The sequence below is a fragment of the Ciconia boyciana genome, chromosome 22, assembly GCF_034638445.1.
Source record: "Ciconia boyciana chromosome 22, ASM3463844v1, whole genome shotgun sequence".
Classification (NCBI taxonomy): domain Eukaryota; kingdom Metazoa; phylum Chordata; class Aves; order Ciconiiformes; family Ciconiidae; genus Ciconia; species Ciconia boyciana.
In genome coordinates, this window is record NC_132955.1 from 3208699 (window position 1) to 3225547 (window position 16849).

Here is a 16849-nt window from a genome sequence, read left to right on the forward strand (position 1 = left end):
GAAGCAGCTGTTTGCACAGTGCAGCAGCACAATTTTCCCATGACAGTACTCCGCAGCCTCACTTCAGGGTTTTTGTTTCTCTTTTGGAGAGTTAATACTAACCAAGCTGCTACTTCTACTGAGATACCTCTTCTCTAAGATGGTATTTTTCTCTTTCAAGCTGGGTACAGGATATAAACATTACGAATCTGTGTGTCCCTTGTTCACTTGCTTAAGCACCCCCTGAAAAACTACAGGTGTTAAACAGCATAAAAGAAAACTCAAGAGCAGACACCACAAACATCTGGACCACTATTTCAGTAACGAAAGCCTTTATACCCATCCCTCAGGACACAAAACCCCATCAGATACCAACTGCTAAAGCAAACACAGTAAGGCCTGAAGCACTTAAGATATTGAACTAATAAGACTGAGGGGGGGGGAGGAGACCCCCACACTCATTACGTGATGCCTGCAGCAAAGGAAAGCAGCAGAGAACGATATTGTGAACAGCTCTGCTGTATCACTACTATATGGGCAGCAATCCCACAGCACTTTCAAGTGGTAAACAGACATTTTTATTCCTAAAGAAACATTTTCATTTTGCTAAACATACACTCAGACGGTATTGCCTATGAATAGTGTCCCATTTGTCTGCCTCTATAATATACACCAGGCACAGGTTTAACTCAGATACCAAATAAAGGTATTTGGCAGTCTGCTCACTTAGTCTCTCTAGCAGGATCCACACAGCAAAAACAAGTGGACATCTCAAACAGGCAAGTTCAGCAGGCAAGCAGCAAAATCCCATCTAGATGAGTCAGCTCAGCCAACAGTAACTTCCTGAAAATCTAAAAGGTACCACATAATTCTGGGGTTGCAGGGGTGGTGATGGGAAAAATAGTGAATTTCTCTGAATTCTGGTGAAGAGAGACTATCACTAAAGCTCTGGTTTCACAGAGGGTTAATAGGAAATATATGAAGTGCAAGACACAGCTCTTGTCAAAGCCATTCATGAAAACCCCAGATCAACCATATAGGTTTGCAGGTGAGGACTTGCACCTCTGCACGTCACTGTTGTTCCTCTCCTATGCCACACTGTCACTGATAAACAGGTCATGTTTGGAAGGTAGACAGGCAGTTACCCTTTCTCCTCCCAAGAAATCTACTCCAATGCTATTCAGAGAAGCTGTTGGTAGGTAGCTCCCGGTGCAGCTATTCATCCCATCCGACCCCCTACACAGCTAAGGAGTGCACTGAAGGAGTCTGCTCAACTAGCAACATATGACATGACTTTGCTTTTCCACCATATTCCATCATCTCCCTCTCTGCGTGAACCAATTTAGATGACTAAGACTACTCACCCGCTCCCATCCACAAAATGCTATATTCACCAATGGGTCCGCGAATTAAAATTCTAGCTGCAATTTAAATAATCCTATTTTTTCTAGCGTCATACTGAAAAAAAGAGATGTAAAGACATCTCAGACTCTTGCTTGAGAAAAGCAGGTTTCAGACCTGCAATGCTTGATGAGGACTGGGGTTACACCCAGCCAGCAGACTCACGAGGTGAAGGCATAGGTCTCAGGGAGGCTGAAGTCTGGATGCAAGCATGGAAACTCTCCGACCAGCACGTGCTTCCGTGTGGGCTTTGGAGGAAACAACTGAAGCCACAAACAGCACGAGCATTGCCGTTAACTGATTTAAACTTCAAAGTCTCCACAAAGCTTCATCCCACCCCAGAGAACACACAACCTGGGCAGTGTTACAGCACCTGCAGAGCTCTGACCACCCCAGCAGCTGCCTCCGAGCCACCTACCCTGGCATAAACGCATGCAACAGGGATGGGTCTGGCCTGCACCTGAACAGGATCAAACACTAACACATTACCTGCTTCACCACCAAAAGCCACATCACTGAAGAGATAAGGAATTTAAAAAAAACCAGCATTGACCCCAATGACACACATCAGATTCATCACTAGAAGTCCTGACATCTTGAATTTCTAAACAGCAAGTCAAGTCCTTTTAAAATATTCTCAGACCTCCTTCCTGGCGTCCCCCAGCTCTAGCTCTTCCTTTTAACAGAAGCCCTTTGAGAGACTCAGCAGCTGCTCCTCATCTCAATGGGATCCTCTATTATCAGAGCAGCTGCAGGATCAGACCCCAGATCACCCCGCACCTCTTCTTCTAAAATCCCAAGCCAGAACCACCAGAGATCCCCAGATGCCAGCCGCCACACAGCCGCCGTGCAGCTCGAGAGCAGTTCAGAAAGTCAGCAGAGTCAAATGAGGAAAGATGTGATAAAGCAATGGATTTCCATGCTGAGCTCCCAAAAGGTAGGAGTAAAAGTGTTAGATTATAAATCACTAGGATACTAGTTTTCAGTTAAACCCTGCCAGTTTACTGCTACAGCTTCCCACACATGCAGGGAGCAAATTGAAGCTTACAAAGAGCAATGAAGCAGAGAGGAATGGAAACTTAAACACTTCCAAAACTGTAGATGAAATGACTATGATCAAGAGGAAAAATTCAAGCTCCTACAGCCTGAAGAGTGAGGCAGAGAGCCAGGAAGAAATGAAGACCAGCAATTCTGGTTCATGTCAGTGGAGCTCCAGCCGTTTTGCCCTCAGAAAGCTGCATGGTATTCACCACGCTTTGGAACAGGTACAGTACAGAGCTCTAACACAACCAAGAGATCCCAGGCAGCCCGGCTCTCCTTTCTTTGAGATTTGCTTTATTTTCTTTGTAACATCGGAAGCTACTGAGTAATTGCCCTATTAACAGCAACTTCACCTCGATTTCAGCATACTGCTGAGAGGGAAGCAGAGACTAGCACTCAAAAGAATTTATTTCATTAACTTGTTTCAAGTGTAAATTGAGCAAAAAGCTTTTTAATAGCTTCTCTGATCAATACCAACCCTGCCAGTGGCAGGAATGACTTTAAGTCTCAAGTAGTGAAATGCAGGACACTTCAGGAAGGGCCATTAATTCTCATTGTAGGATGGGCTGCAGCACGCTCCGCTGCAAAGCGGATTAAGTAGCTGCTGCATTGAACAAGAGACCAGCACTCTGAACAGATGCCACCAAGATCAGCTGGCCCAAAGCTTGACAAATATTCCTCTCTGTTCCAGAAGTCTGTTTAAACTCACATTTAACCCAAAAAGTGTTTCATTGCTATTTTAATACTTCCTGAGATAATCAACAGCCAAGCGAGAACCCAACATCCAAAAGCAGTCCCATGAACAGCCAACAGTAATACGTGCATCAAGAAAAGCCAAAGACTTGTTAGGTCACCAAAAAGTTATATTTAAATAAGCATTCCTGAAGTGGTCAGAAAAATCTCAGTAATGCAATTAGGGACAAATTGCCATTAGTGCAAATCAAATTATTGCTTCTTTATCAAGCCAGATCAACTGCATAAAACACAGGGCTCAGTTTTTTGTGAAACCACCTCCAAATAGGCAACTCATTGTCATGGAAGACCGCAAGCAGCGACACGTCCTGCCTGCAAGGAGGCCAGGACAGAAGGGAGATCTGCTGACCCCACGGGGCCGGGGATCAAAGCTCACACCTCGCGTGTGTGATCGCAGCCCACGGGCAACATTTTAAAGGGCTCCGGCTGTTCCGGGGCCGCGTTCCGCCGTTTTGAAGTTTTCCTTCGCTCATGGTCTTTCCTTCTCCCCCCCACCCGCCCCCGGTTTGTTTTCCCCTCTCCTCTGCCCTCGGTTCTATCATTTCTCTTTCACTTCCACCCACGCAGCATCATTTAGGAGAAACCTCCCAAGCACACGGTAGCTTTCACTAATCCCGGTACAGCCTCCGCGGCCCCCGGCGGGACGGGAGGTGTCGGCGCGCACAGCACCGGGACCCCCCGCTGCAGGGGCCGAGCACGGCTCCGCCTCGGACCCATCTCAGCTGCCAGGGCCCAGGGCGAAGACCCGCTCCCCCGCGGGGGCACGCTGCGGAGCAAGTTCGTACCAGGACCGGCCGCCCCGCGCCCCCGGGAAGTACCGCTGGGAACCGGCGCAACGGTTCTTGCCGTTTCAGAACTCCAACCCGGGCCCGTCCACCGCTCCCGGTGCCCCACCGGGTGCAGGGGACACGCGGGCTCCCCCGCCGCAGCCCCGAGGCTGCCCGCCTCCTCCCGCCGTTACCTGCCCAACCCCCGTCTCCGCCGGCGCCGCGGCGCTGCTGGAGCTGGAAGGGGACGGTGGCGCGGAGCGGCTGGAGCCCCCCCGCCCCGCCGCGGCAGCAGGAGGCGCCGCCCGCCCCCGCCATGCCCGGCCCGGCCAGCCCGCGCCGCCCGCCGCACTGACCCCCCCCAGCTCCGCCAACGCCGCTTATCAGCGCTCCGGGGGCGGTGCCGGCGGGAGGAGCCCAGCGATCATTGGGTGTCCGCAACCAAACCGATCCGCCCTCGTTAACGGAAGCCAATGAGAGCTGTCTGCAAGCTCCTCCCCCGCACGCGCTGTAACGGAAGCCAATCAGAAACGCGGTCACCCTTAACAGACGCCATCCCTCGCGCCAGAGCCAATCAAAGAGGGAAGAAACGCTCAAGCCCTGCCCTTTCCCCCCCCCCCCCCCTCGCAGCAGCGGCACAACCAACCGCAAGACGGGACGGTCGCGTAAAGCCCGCCCTACTGCGGGGACCAATTGCAGGCCTCCCTTAACACTCCGCCCCTTCCCCGCGAAGACTAATCCCCCGCGAAGGCCCGGCAGTGTTTGTGTTCTGCGTCCGGCGGTGACGGCGGCGGGTCACGTGGGCGGGCGGTTTCTCTTTCACCTTGGGAGGGAGACCGGGACGGGTCCGTGTCCCGTCCGTCCCCCCGCGGCCTCCCTTCCCGCCTCATCCCCGGGCCGCGGCGGCAGCGGAAAGCACAAGCCCCAGGGAGGTGACGAGCCGGGTTTCCCCCGCCCCCGCAGCGGGGACCACACTGGACGCAGAGAGGAAGGGGAAAAGCAGAAAGCTCAACAATAGTCAAGGTTACACCGCAGGTTTCCAGCACTAAGCTCTCAGGCCCCCGATCCACACCCTGTCCCACTCTGAAGGAAGCTGAGGCTTTTATAAACTTTTAGGGTTTGGTTCCCCCCCCCCTTTCCCAGAGCTTTGTGCTAAGGACAATGACCATCGCAGTTGTTTGCCTTTAAACTCGAAAAACCTGTTGTGGAAAATTCTAATACAAGTTTTACTGCTGAGTGAACTTCCAACTTTGTGTACCCCTCAGACATCTGAAATTCAAGATATCTCACCGCAACCCCTCCCAGGCTGAATTAAGAAGTTAAAAAAAAAATATATATAGCTGGAAAAAGGAGAACAGAAATCACAATGTTGAAGTTGGGTTGTTTTTTGGTGCTCATAGAGCACAAACGGTTCTGTCAGACACAGGTATGGGCTGGCAGATGTGGCTTCATGGGGCCAGTGGAGCTGGATGGGTGCAGTCCCTTGCAGAGGTGGGGCAGGATCAGGCCACGCTGCCTTGCTGCTCGTGTTCTGCATTTTGTACCAAGGACATGACTCACTTCCCAGCCTGCTCGCAGGGTCTGACCCGTGCGAACACCAGCTTCAACAGGAGCTGGAGAAGGACCCTTCTCCTTTGGCTCCCCGTCTTTCCCACCACCACATGCCCTTGACTCAAGGGAGCTTTACTGAGCTCATGTTTCCAGAGAACTTCAGTTGCTTCCACTGTCTGCCATCTCAGGTCACCCACAGGAATCAACTGCTACTTAAAAGCAAGGGCTAAAGACCAGAGAACACAGACCCAGAAAGGAGGCTCCAGGGGAATGTGGCCTCAGGAATGATAAAGTCAGAGCTCTGGGTAGGGCCATAGGAAAAATGGAATGCTCAGGATTTGGGGTGCCAAGGGTTTTGGGGGAGACAAAGTTGAAACCCTAAGTACTAAAGATAGAGTTTTTCCAGTGCTAAGCATTTGGGAATCTAGCCCCACAGCCTTTTTCAAGATGAGGCTCCTCCAGGGTGCCTCACCTCCCTTTGTCCCTGCAGTCTCCTGCCCAGCAGTTGCAGAGGAAAAGGTCCTTCTACCCACCCAGGGCTCTCAGCAGCCCATCATTCACCATCCTCTGACCTTCTGTTCCTCAAGTATCATTTCCGATCATGTCTTCCATTTAAACCTTATAATTATACTGTGTTGTTCGATTTCTTGAAAAGACATCACGACATGCAGGCTTTTCTTCCTTGTTCTAGTCCCCTAAAACATATTTTTAGTCCAACTAGTCCTCAAATAAAGGTCGTTGTGTTTCACCTTTTCCACTCGCCATACATCTACTAAACCTACAAGCAGACTCTACCTGCTACAGGTCCAGGCCTATATTCTGCCTCCAGACGGACGCAGTTACGTGGGTTTAGGGAAAGGAAGTATCTGCCCAAGTGAAAAGGGTGGGGCTGATCTATCTAACCCAGGAGCCTGGGAAGCTGTGGCATGGCTAGATAAGAAGAGGGGGGAAAAGGCATGAGGTGGCAAAGCAGCCTGGGCTTCGTGCCAACCTCTCTGGAGAGGAGAGGTTGTGACAGCAGCAGACAGTTGGTCTCCCCCAGTGGCTATCGCAGCAGAGCAGCACTCCCCATCTTCTTCCTGTATCTCTCTGCTCACAAGGCCGGCTGTTTCTATTTGCATGTAATCAGGCAACAGATGGGAAACTAGACAGTGCCATCTTCTTGCTTCTAGAAAAACCCTGCGGGGGGGAAAGAGGTGGTGTATATTGCAATACTGCAGTTACTGAAGGAAAAGACAGAATGTAACTCCTGATGGAAGCAAAGATGAGACAAACCACAGCTTTGGTTATTAGATCTTAGTAAACAAACAAAATGCCACCCATCACACTAATCATCCCTATCTCTTCTAGCAAGGAGTGCTGTGAGATCTCTGATAAGGTGGAAACTCAAGAACCCCAGTCACACAAGGAGGCACAATGACCTCTGCTCAGGACTGTCCTAAGGGTAGGGGAACATTCCAGAGCAGCAGTAATGTTGCATTTCTGAGAGTTAACAGCACTCACCAGAAGACAGTTCAAGTACTTCTCTGTTCACTTGATCTTTCAACCTAAAATTAAGTTTTAAACTAAACAAGGGTCCTCAAGTGTCTGTTCTCCTAACAGTTCTTCCTATCCCAGCTCCCACTGCAGAAATAAGGTAAAAAACCGTACCTAGCTGATCTTTGAAACCTTGCTGCTATTCTGTATACAGACATTTCTTCAAGTCAAAGACACTCTTCCTATAAATATTTCCTTCCCAAGGTCCATAGTAGCTATGAGCAAAGAAACAGGAAATTAAATGTAAGAAAAAGAAATGGAGAGGGAACTACCAAAGTACAGGTGTTCAAAAGAACACAAAACTGCAATGAAAAATGGTTATAAATGCCAAACAGAGGAGTTTTGACTATATTCTTTTTTCACTGACAGACTGGTAGCACAACTTTTCTAGGAACTCTTCAGAGTCAGTCCTTCCAACCTAGAAATTCAAATTCACCTTTCAGTTTCTCTGCCATGCTGTCTTTTTAAGGCACTGCAATTTGAACCCAATACCCACAGCTGGAACAAACTAAAAATATTCACTCCTCTGTGCTGTCTTGTTTTAGCATAAAGGAGGTCACACAGCTGTGCTTCTCATTGTTCTCACCATATCTCATGCTATAAATACAGCAAGGAATACTGAAGAAAAAAAAAATAAAAAAATGAAGTGGTTCAGCACAACTAAGCTAAGCACCACTCTGTCAAGTCCAAGTTTTGCTTTCACCAAATGCTTCCCTCAAGGTTTAAACACCCACATTTTGCTTTAATATGTAGGAAGAGGCAAGAAAGCACCAGCTGTTACCTATCAAATGGGCTACAGCCATTCTAGCTCAGATGAGTTGCACTTTATCAGTCAGCCAAGTTTGTTTCATTTGCAACAAGAACAGGCCTTTCTGTATCCTTCCCCAACAAAGACACACACCACAGAGTAAGCGTTATAAAATTAAAGTTCCTACATTCCTGCAGGCTACACTCTAGCCTACGCAATGCAGTCATCTCCCCGTAATTAAGGTTCCTAATGATGTGTTGCATAGTAGCACAAGTAACACAATCTTTTACACTTGCTTAGGGGCTGCAGGTCAAGGATCCAACTTCTCATCGTACTCTGCCTGCTCGTTTCCATCGCTTCTGCCACAGCAGTTTCTGTAGCCTTCTCTCCTTGCACCGGAAAGCTGACCTACCACACCACCAGTTAACTATTCTGTTTTCAGAGCGTCAGAAAGCCAGTCACGATTAGCAAACACCACAAAGCTTCAGAATTATCAAATGCATCTCATGGCTATGGACCGACCTATTCAGTGTGTTCCAGAAAGTCACCTTTTAACGCTACAGCACTGTGCAGTTCCTCAATATTTACAGGCATGCAGGAGAATATTTTTGGGTAACAGGCCTGGCCTTCCCTTCCCCATCAGACCCCTTTGAGTACACCCTACTACACATCCCAGAACTGCTACCCACCATTCTTTAGCTTCGTCAGCATCACTTGAGGAAGTGACAGGCAAATAGGAAACATGTCAGGCTGAACAGTTGCCACTGCAGTCCTGTCATTCTGGTCCAGCGCTCAAGTCCTAAACGAGATTATATTTCTGGCTGTTTGCTATGGGTAGGAGGGAGACAGAGCTTAGATTTAAAGTCCTGATCAGCTGAGCATGAACGTGGAAGATCAAAGGGTCATTCAGCACACAAGCTAAGCTTTCCCTCATTGTCCTTGAACAAAATTCCTCTCACTCTAAACTGTGGAGTAAAATGCCTGCCTGTCTGCCTCCCACTCTATCCCCAAGAGAGATGGCTGCATTTCACTATTGGACAGTTTCTGCACTCAAATGTTTTGAGATGAAAAGCTCTAAAGAGCAGCAAGATAAATAAAACTGCAGTTTATTAAAAGAGACTAACAGATTATTCACCAGACCAGCCAAGCTATTTCACAGTCTGGTCATGCTTGCAGTGAAAACAGTGGGAGTTTTGGGAACAGAGCACAAGCCCTGCTAAGAGTAAGGAGACATTATGAAATAGATCATTTTCACTAAGTCATGGAAAGGCAGGAAGCCTCTCCTAATAGCATGAATCATCAATATACCAGAAAGAAAGAGTGCACTTAAAAGCAATCACTGATGTCCAGCACTGCCAACATCGTAACAGAGCACGTAAACGAATACAAGGAGACCAAGGAGAGCAAGTCAGTCACGTACCAACAAATCAATTCAAAACAGGCAAGGGACTCAAGGGACTCAAAACTACAGCCATGTCTCATACCTGCTGCTGCAACATCCTCCACTGCTGCTTGGGTTCCTTCTACCCACTACAAGAGCCATCTGATCATCCCATTGCTGTGACCCTGCAGCTTCTCCTGCTGGAAAACAGACACAGCAGGGATGAAGCTTATTATATTCTTCGGGATCCTTTCATCATACACTTGCAGAAGTTTGGGTACATGATTTCCAGGTTTTTTTTACATCACCATGAGTGCTGATGGCATTCAGAGCAATCCCCTGCTTTGTGCCAGGCCATGCATCTAATGCAGGAGCTGACATTTGAAAGTTCAAAGTGACACACAAAGGTTGTCTGCAGTGGGACACAGCACATCTAGGGGACACCAGGACTTGTGATCTATGCTGATAGATCCCACTTATCCTAAGAGAGGATCTTGTTTCTCCTCCCATGCCCAACCACATGGATTCAGGAGTTAGCCAACATCAGAGACTCAGTAAGATTTCCCAGAATAATATGGGCTGCGTTAGACGTAAAACATTCACCATTAAGGAATGACAGCTTGCTTAGGAGAATGTGTGTTAAGGAAGCTTTATGTTTTTAGGATAGGCAAACACATGGTTTCTCAGTTTGCCCAGAAGACTGTGAGCAATTAGAGCTCTAGTTCACCCATCAGCTACTGCCTGGCAAAGCACTGCAGCTCAGTCACACAGCACTACCTTTCTATTTCCTGAAACTGAATTGGATTAGAAAGCATTAGAAGTGTGATATAGAAAAAAAGTTTACATAAAGGGCTGTATTTGGCACAAGAATATTATTCCCTCACAGATACAAGGCATTCCCAAGACAGGCTCCCCAAGAAACGCTGCTGAACTTTTCCAGAACATGGAACTTATGAATTTGGAAGCACAGGTAAATAAAACTGCATGGTAACAACTGGCACAATGTAATTAGGAAAAAATGCAGATGCTGAAGAAAATAACCTACTTGGCTCACCTCACAGCTCAGCAAGCCAGAAGTTCATATGGGAAGAAACTTTTTTTTTTTGCCATGAATAATTACAAAAACAGGAGTTTCAAAGGAAATCAGCAGTTCCAGCTGGCACAAAAACCTTATCCTAGGAACAGCCATTTTGCAGCAGCGCACTTCTAACAGGACACAAGCCCCCAGAAAGCAATAACATTGCTCACCCCAATCTTTACTTATCTGACAAATTTCTCCAAGTAAGACAATGTTTTTTTCTCATTAGAGGTATAAAGGATAGCAATCATATTGCATAATACAAACTGGTGTAAAAGCTACTGCTCCCATCTTGTGATATGCTTCCTCCAGATATATCCTCCCATTCTCCATCCACTCTGTACTGGCAATTTGCATTCAATTTGGTGTTTCTTTGGCTCCTTCAGTTTTAAGGCACAGAGCTAATCAGTCTCCTAGGAAACTAAGGGAAAGATAAACCTGCCTAAACAAAGGAGAAGCCAAATTGATGCTCATTTCATATCAGAGTAAATCAGACCATCCCAGCAATCGTGTTGCTCAATGTACCAAACTGGTAGTAGTTTGTTGTTCTCAAAATCGTTTTGCCTAGCTCTGGTTCTTACTTCTACCTTGTCTTACTACAATCCTCTCTTACTCCTTGTCTTAAGGTTGCTTATTTTCTTGACCTTTGGCTGAACCTCCAAGTATACTCCCCCCTTTAGTTCGGGGTGACATTTGGTTTTTCTGTTACCTGCCTCCTATTTTCACTCTGGATTTAAACAGTAGGCACATCCTAAATGATCCCTCTACCTCCACTACTGCAGGCAACTACCTGAAGCACAGAATATGGTGATTAGGGACCACTCTTTAATTAGTGGAACAAGCAAAGACAAATTCTGTCCCTACTATATATGTGAGTATACAACCTGTTTTTAATATCCCCAAAGTTCTTACTACAATAAAGATATTCACGTCAGCTGGAAACTGAGCTACAAAGTCTGTGGCTAGTTGCCCACAGTACCACAGTCAGTTTTATGAAAAAGAACTGCCCACAGGACAGGCTCAGAAATGCCAAACAGGATAAAGTTTCGCCTTTACTTCCCACATCAGTGTCATTTTTGGTGACAAATGTTTCTTACACCTGTGAAAGTTTGTGTCATTGGGCTGAAAAACATGAGCAGAGTTTTCCTTTAAGGAAGCATGCAGTGGACTTGATTGATTAGGAAGCAAGGCATTAACATCAGTGCCAGGCAGTTGGAGAGCACTGCCTAGACTGGAAGGAATGTATTAAAGGAACAGATCACAAATCCAAAAGCAGACAACAGAATCCAAAAAATAACCCGTCTTGGCAGGAACAGGATGAGGATGGCATAAAAATATCTGGCCTATCAATAGAGTTTAGTCCTGCCAGGGCAAAACGTACTTTTATTGCAACTATTCAATAATTAGATTATACTATGAGACCCAGGGGAGGGGGGACCAGGAAGTGTGGCTATATTCAGCTGTAACTAAGTGAAAAACTTTCAGCAAAACTCAGACTGGATCTTTTTTCCTTTACAATAAAAAAATAAAAAAAAAGATCTAGGCCAAACTGGATTGACCTTGCTCCTGATGCCAGAAAACACAGGCTCCACTCAGATGTCTGCATGCCAGAGCCCTGGGGAAAGAGCGAATGCGTGGATTCTGTTCAAGTTTACTGAAACACCCCATCCATCTACAGCTAGTTGTGTTCTGCAAGACCTTCAGCTCAATGCATGGTACATGACCACGATTCTCCATAGAAGGGTCTCTGTGAAGGGTCTCTTGTATACTACAAGTCATTATCCGTTCACATCTAAACCTGCTTCAGGCTTTAAAAAAAATTAAACACACACTCCCCCCAGCTGTTTGCTGAACTGTCTGCAGACACATCCTCTCAAAACTGGAGTCCTCCTAATGTGCAACAGCTGATGAATTTTTTTTGTTTGTTTTTAACATGAAAGTAAAAAATACTATGCCAATCTGCAAATAAATCCCACAGGCTAGACTAGCTTCAGCACTACGACTGTCTGAACTAAATACATCCATTGCTTGTTGGGTTTGCTTCTGAAGTGTACCATGGCCCACTGGACAGCTGGCCTCTTCAGCTGTAAACAGAAATCAAGACTTAAAAATACGTAGGGCCAAGCTCATTGCTAGCCCAGGTTCCACAGCAGATTTTCTACCACATTAAATTCTGTGCCTTGCACATTCCACCATTTGTATACACATATCTGCATTTAACCTGTTTGCACATCACTGACTATACTTTGTCAAGAACCAAGTTCAAGCTTCTGAGCTAGTGACAGTCAGAATAATTTAGGCTCCAACCCCCACTCAGAGCCAGGCCAACATAGATCAGGTTGCTCAGGCCCTGTCCAAAAATACAGCCAGCAAACAGCAGCTAGCCCTGTTACTCTATAGTAAAAGTGCCCTTGTAAGAGACAGTGACCCACTCCCATATGGGTCTTTAAGACACATCAAACTGGATCAGGAATTCTTCAAGCTTTACATGCTTGGGTCAAGAGGTTCTGTGATGCTGCTCTTACGCCCAGACCTACCACACCTAAAAACCAAACATTAAAAAATATTAAGCTGGAACCCAAACCAGAGGAAAACAACCTCTACTCACCTTCTGAAGACGTGAAAGAAGCAGCCGTCCTTGATCTTCATATCTGTATAATAGTGCTCTGGATTTTTGCAGCACTCATCATTATCCTAGTCTTTCTGTAATTCTAGGCCTCAGAGCTGGACTGAGATGATACCTAAGAGCAAGTAAGATTTATTCAAGTATAGCACTTCAGATATTTTTATAGTGTATTTTCATTATATAGCATTTCTCTCACTTGCCTTAAAACACGCTTAAGTAGGTAAAGTAGCCCTGCAGGAATGCATCACAGCAAATAACACACAAAGCAATTAAAGTGAAAGCTTTAACATTTATAAAGCACTTAGCAACTGAAAAACCTGAAGTACTTTACAAGCATTTCTTCTGCTTCATAACAATTCCTACATAAGCAAGCCTACTTTATATTATCACTAATATAAGTGATGAGTGTATTAAGATCCCACAGGCAGCTCACTCAATGCCATGTCTCCAGAGCAAGTGGGAACCATGGCAGATTAGAGTTTTAAACCTAATTTCAACCTATTGATGCCTGTATCTGTTTATGGAGATTGGTTTTGGTGAAAATTCCCTCTTCATTGCCTATATTTTCTAAGATTCAGCAATTTTTTTTTTTTTTTTTAAATATGACAGTGAATGTACCTAAGCCTAAGTTCCAAAGAGTTTTAGTGAGGCTAAAGGCCTAGAGAGATTTCAACAGATTCAGTGAGATCTTCAGGGCCAAGAGATTTCAGGTAGCTAACTCTGCTGACTTCAGTGGTAATCTGGCACCTACCAATTCAATAACTGAGGATTTAAAACCAAAAATCACTTTTGTACAATTTAAAATGAAATTTCAAGTCATCAAGCACTTGCTAAACTTTCTTCTGGTGTAGCATACAGAAATTCCTAATTTCCTACTTGGAAAATTCTCACAGAGTTAAAGAGACTGCAAGTCTGTCTTAAGAACCTTATTAAAGGGAGCTTAACCCCAGTGGAGATCCTTGTAAGCAGAAGCTACACCAGTTTTGCACCCTGAAGAAATCGCTCCATCTCTTCCCAAGCCAATTCCCAATTTCGCTAGCTTGCTCAGGGTGAAGAACCGGTTTCATGCACTGACATCTAGTGGTGATGCCAATACGGAAGGCACCTGTCGGCATACACAGCCTCTCAAGTTTCACTTCCTTTTGTGTTTTTCCCCAGAACAGACCTGCAGTTTCAGCTCCAACAAATGCCAAGGCTGAAGCTTCTTCAGTACCGACCACTGGCACATGGCCAAGGGCTGTACACATCCTTCACATACAAATTAATGAAAAAAATAGATTTTTATTTCTGCCATAAGCCTCCTAAGTTTGGGCTGGATTTTGAACTGAAGCGTAGTAGCAGTAAGTTAAATCCTTGCAGTCTTTTCTACTGGTAGATACACACACAAAGAAAAGTTCTTGCAAGCTCTGCTGTGGTCATAACATGATCTGATTGCTGCTCTTCTGAGAGCATGAGACAGCTTAGCAAATGTAAGGCCATCTTCCCTTCTCATTGCCCTTCCTCTACCCACAGTGGATGCTCTAGAGTTATGTCAATTCAGCGTTCAAACTGCACAGAGGACTTACAGTTTGCATTACCATTTTAATTATCAGGCGACAATAAGACAACATGGGGAACTGGATTCCTGGCTTCTATTCAAGTACTGTCACCTCTAGGAAAGTTATTAAACACCACCCACTTCTGTTTGCTTTGTTTTTCCAATAACATCCTGTTGGTGGTGGTAAGTCCTCCTAATATGCATTAACATAAACAACTTGTTTCAGACACAAGCTTCAGTAACACCTAGGAGCTCTAATTAATGTTTTATTTGTTTATCTGATACAATTAAGCACTATAGCTCTCATACAATGCAGAGTTTTTGATTAAGGAATCCTTTACCTATCATCAACAGGCAACTACTTCAATGGGATGTGGTAACGTGCAACTTTCACATGGCCATCGTGTTCTTTAGTCTTTCATTCAAGCAAATCTGCAATTGAATTTGGGGATTTGCAAGGTCCAAACATGTTATGTCAGAACCAGTCTTTAAGCTAATTGTCATTCTTCTACCACAGGCAGATTCCATTTAATGCAAGATGAAGAAGTTGCAATCTACAAGCTCTTTGAAATCTTTTTTAATTGCTCTTAACTGCCCCACATTTCCATTAGAGCCCTTCATCGGTTTGCAACATTAGACACATTCACTCTTGTGAGGCCTGAGCTTTGTCTCACAGAAAATACATGGGAGACAAGCAACTACAAAGTGTTCAGACCAACTCCTCCCTTTTCTTGCCATTAAGGAATAGTGCACTACTTTTCTTTGTTCCCATTCCTCTTGCCCTTTCAGGTGATACTTTAGTTCATCCCAAATTTATCTTAAATTAAACATTTCAAGTCAGTCTAATAACTTCAGAGCATAATGTTAATTAGCCTAGCAATAGATTTTGGCTCAGCTACAATTTGAAATTCTATTAAAATCCAGGCAGTCTTTTCTTTTTCTTATAAAGTAGGAAGAATTCACGCATTTGTGCAGCAGTGTTTTCTCCTGCAGCCACCTTTCAGTAGGTTTGCAAATTGGTTCGCTGAAATAACCAGACTTTCTAATGAGTTATTCATGCACTCATAGTTTTCCTGGGCTTAATGTGTACAATTTTTAGATCGAATGTATGCTTCTTTGCAACCAGTATATACACTCCCACTTCACATACCACACATCCTGCTTCCCATTCCTCTCTGCTTGGGCAAAAGCAGAGGTATTTCATCTTGACTTCTTCAGAAGGTTTGCCTTTCAACATTTCACAGGAGATTGGATACACCTAGGAGCAATAACAATTTGGAATGAGAGGAATGGTATTACTTGCATGACTAAGGATGACATGCACTCACGAGGATTATAGGATTAGACCCTGAGAATTTCATAATCCCTAAAGATAGCCATAGTTGGAAAGAAATCATGTGTTCAACTAAATACCCTTATTTTTCCCCAGATCTTTACATAAAGCAATATACTGTTTCTCACAGACAGCGTTATCACATTAACGTTATTGATATATTAAGTTTAACCAGCTATCAGCCTAATCACAACCAGGGGAACAGCTCCTGCAGAGTGCTGGGCCTGTGCAGGGGGACCACACAGGGGTGAACTTGCTGCCTCCCTGCCTCCGGACAGCCAGGGGCCCGAGTTAGCGAGAGCCGCCTCCGGAGAAGTACAAGGTGCCTCATCAGCTCAGGGCAAAAACACGACCTGCTCACATTCACCCATGAGAGAACTACACAGGCAAAACTGCACCAGAAAAATCCCCCCCAGATGATACTTTGAGAGCGGAAAGAATAATTAATGACAACAGCCTTTCCGAACGAGAGCCCAAAGCAGCACAGCCCTGCGAGGCCCGCCCAGGCCCGCTAGGCCCCTGCGACGGCCCGCCCCGGGCCGGCCCAGCGCGGAGCCAGGGCTCGGGAAAGGCCTCTCCCTCCAGCAGGCCGCACGCAGGGCAGGCGGCGGCACCCCCTCCGCAGAAGGGGGGCCGGCAGCCGGAGGCGCGGCGCTCCCCGCCTCCGCCTCAAGAGCAACGGGGACTCACCGCCTTCCTCCACCCAATCACTCCGTGAACCCGGCGGCGCGCCTCTGCCCGGCCCCAACATGGCCCCAGCGGGAGGGCTCAGGCTGCCCGAACCCAACGTGGCTCCCTGGGGAAAACACCCGCTCCGGTCCCCGGGCGTCGCCGGGAGCCCGCTGACTTCACACCCGGACCCAAGATGGCCGCCGCCACGGCCCCCGCCAAGACCCCTCAGCCCGAATCCAAGATGGCCGCCAGTAGCTTCACTGTCAGCGGCGCCGCCGGGATACCTGTCCGAATCCAAGATGGCAGCCCCCGCTGGCGTGAGGCTGGCTCGGGGTCACGTGACGGGGGGGTGTGGACCGTGTCCCGGCGGAAGCGTGAGGGACCGAGCAGGGAACAGGGACTGGCGGCGGCGGGAGCGGGCTGGCGCCGCCGGAGCAGACGTGCCG

General features: G+C 46.6%; 1 protein-coding gene across 9 annotated transcripts in view; it reads right to left on the reverse strand.

Annotated features, from left to right (window-relative positions):
- The window catches only part of FAM117A (family with sequence similarity 117 member A), a 34081-nt gene extending 17254 nt beyond the window's left edge, over positions 1–16827 (reverse strand). The window contains exons 1-5 of one of the 9 annotated variants that reach the window (XM_072885723.1): positions 16688–16827; positions 15549–15656; positions 12844–12976; positions 9261–9357; positions 6484–6671 (exon numbers count right to left, since the gene is read on the reverse strand). In XM_072885723.1, coding sequence (XP_072741824.1) covers positions 6484–6671; positions 9261–9319 — 247 coding nt within the window. In that variant the 5' untranslated portion in view covers positions 9320–9357; positions 12844–12976; positions 15549–15656; positions 16688–16827. Of the gene's footprint in view, positions 1–4135; positions 4285–6483; positions 6672–7142; positions 7202–8465; positions 8503–9260; positions 9358–12843; positions 12977–15548; positions 15657–16421; positions 16618–16687 lie in introns of those variants that run through there. The other 8 variants (XM_072885729.1, XM_072885722.1, XM_072885721.1 and 5 more) reach the window with 8 other exon arrangements.
- Positions 16828–16849: the final 22 nt, after the last annotated feature.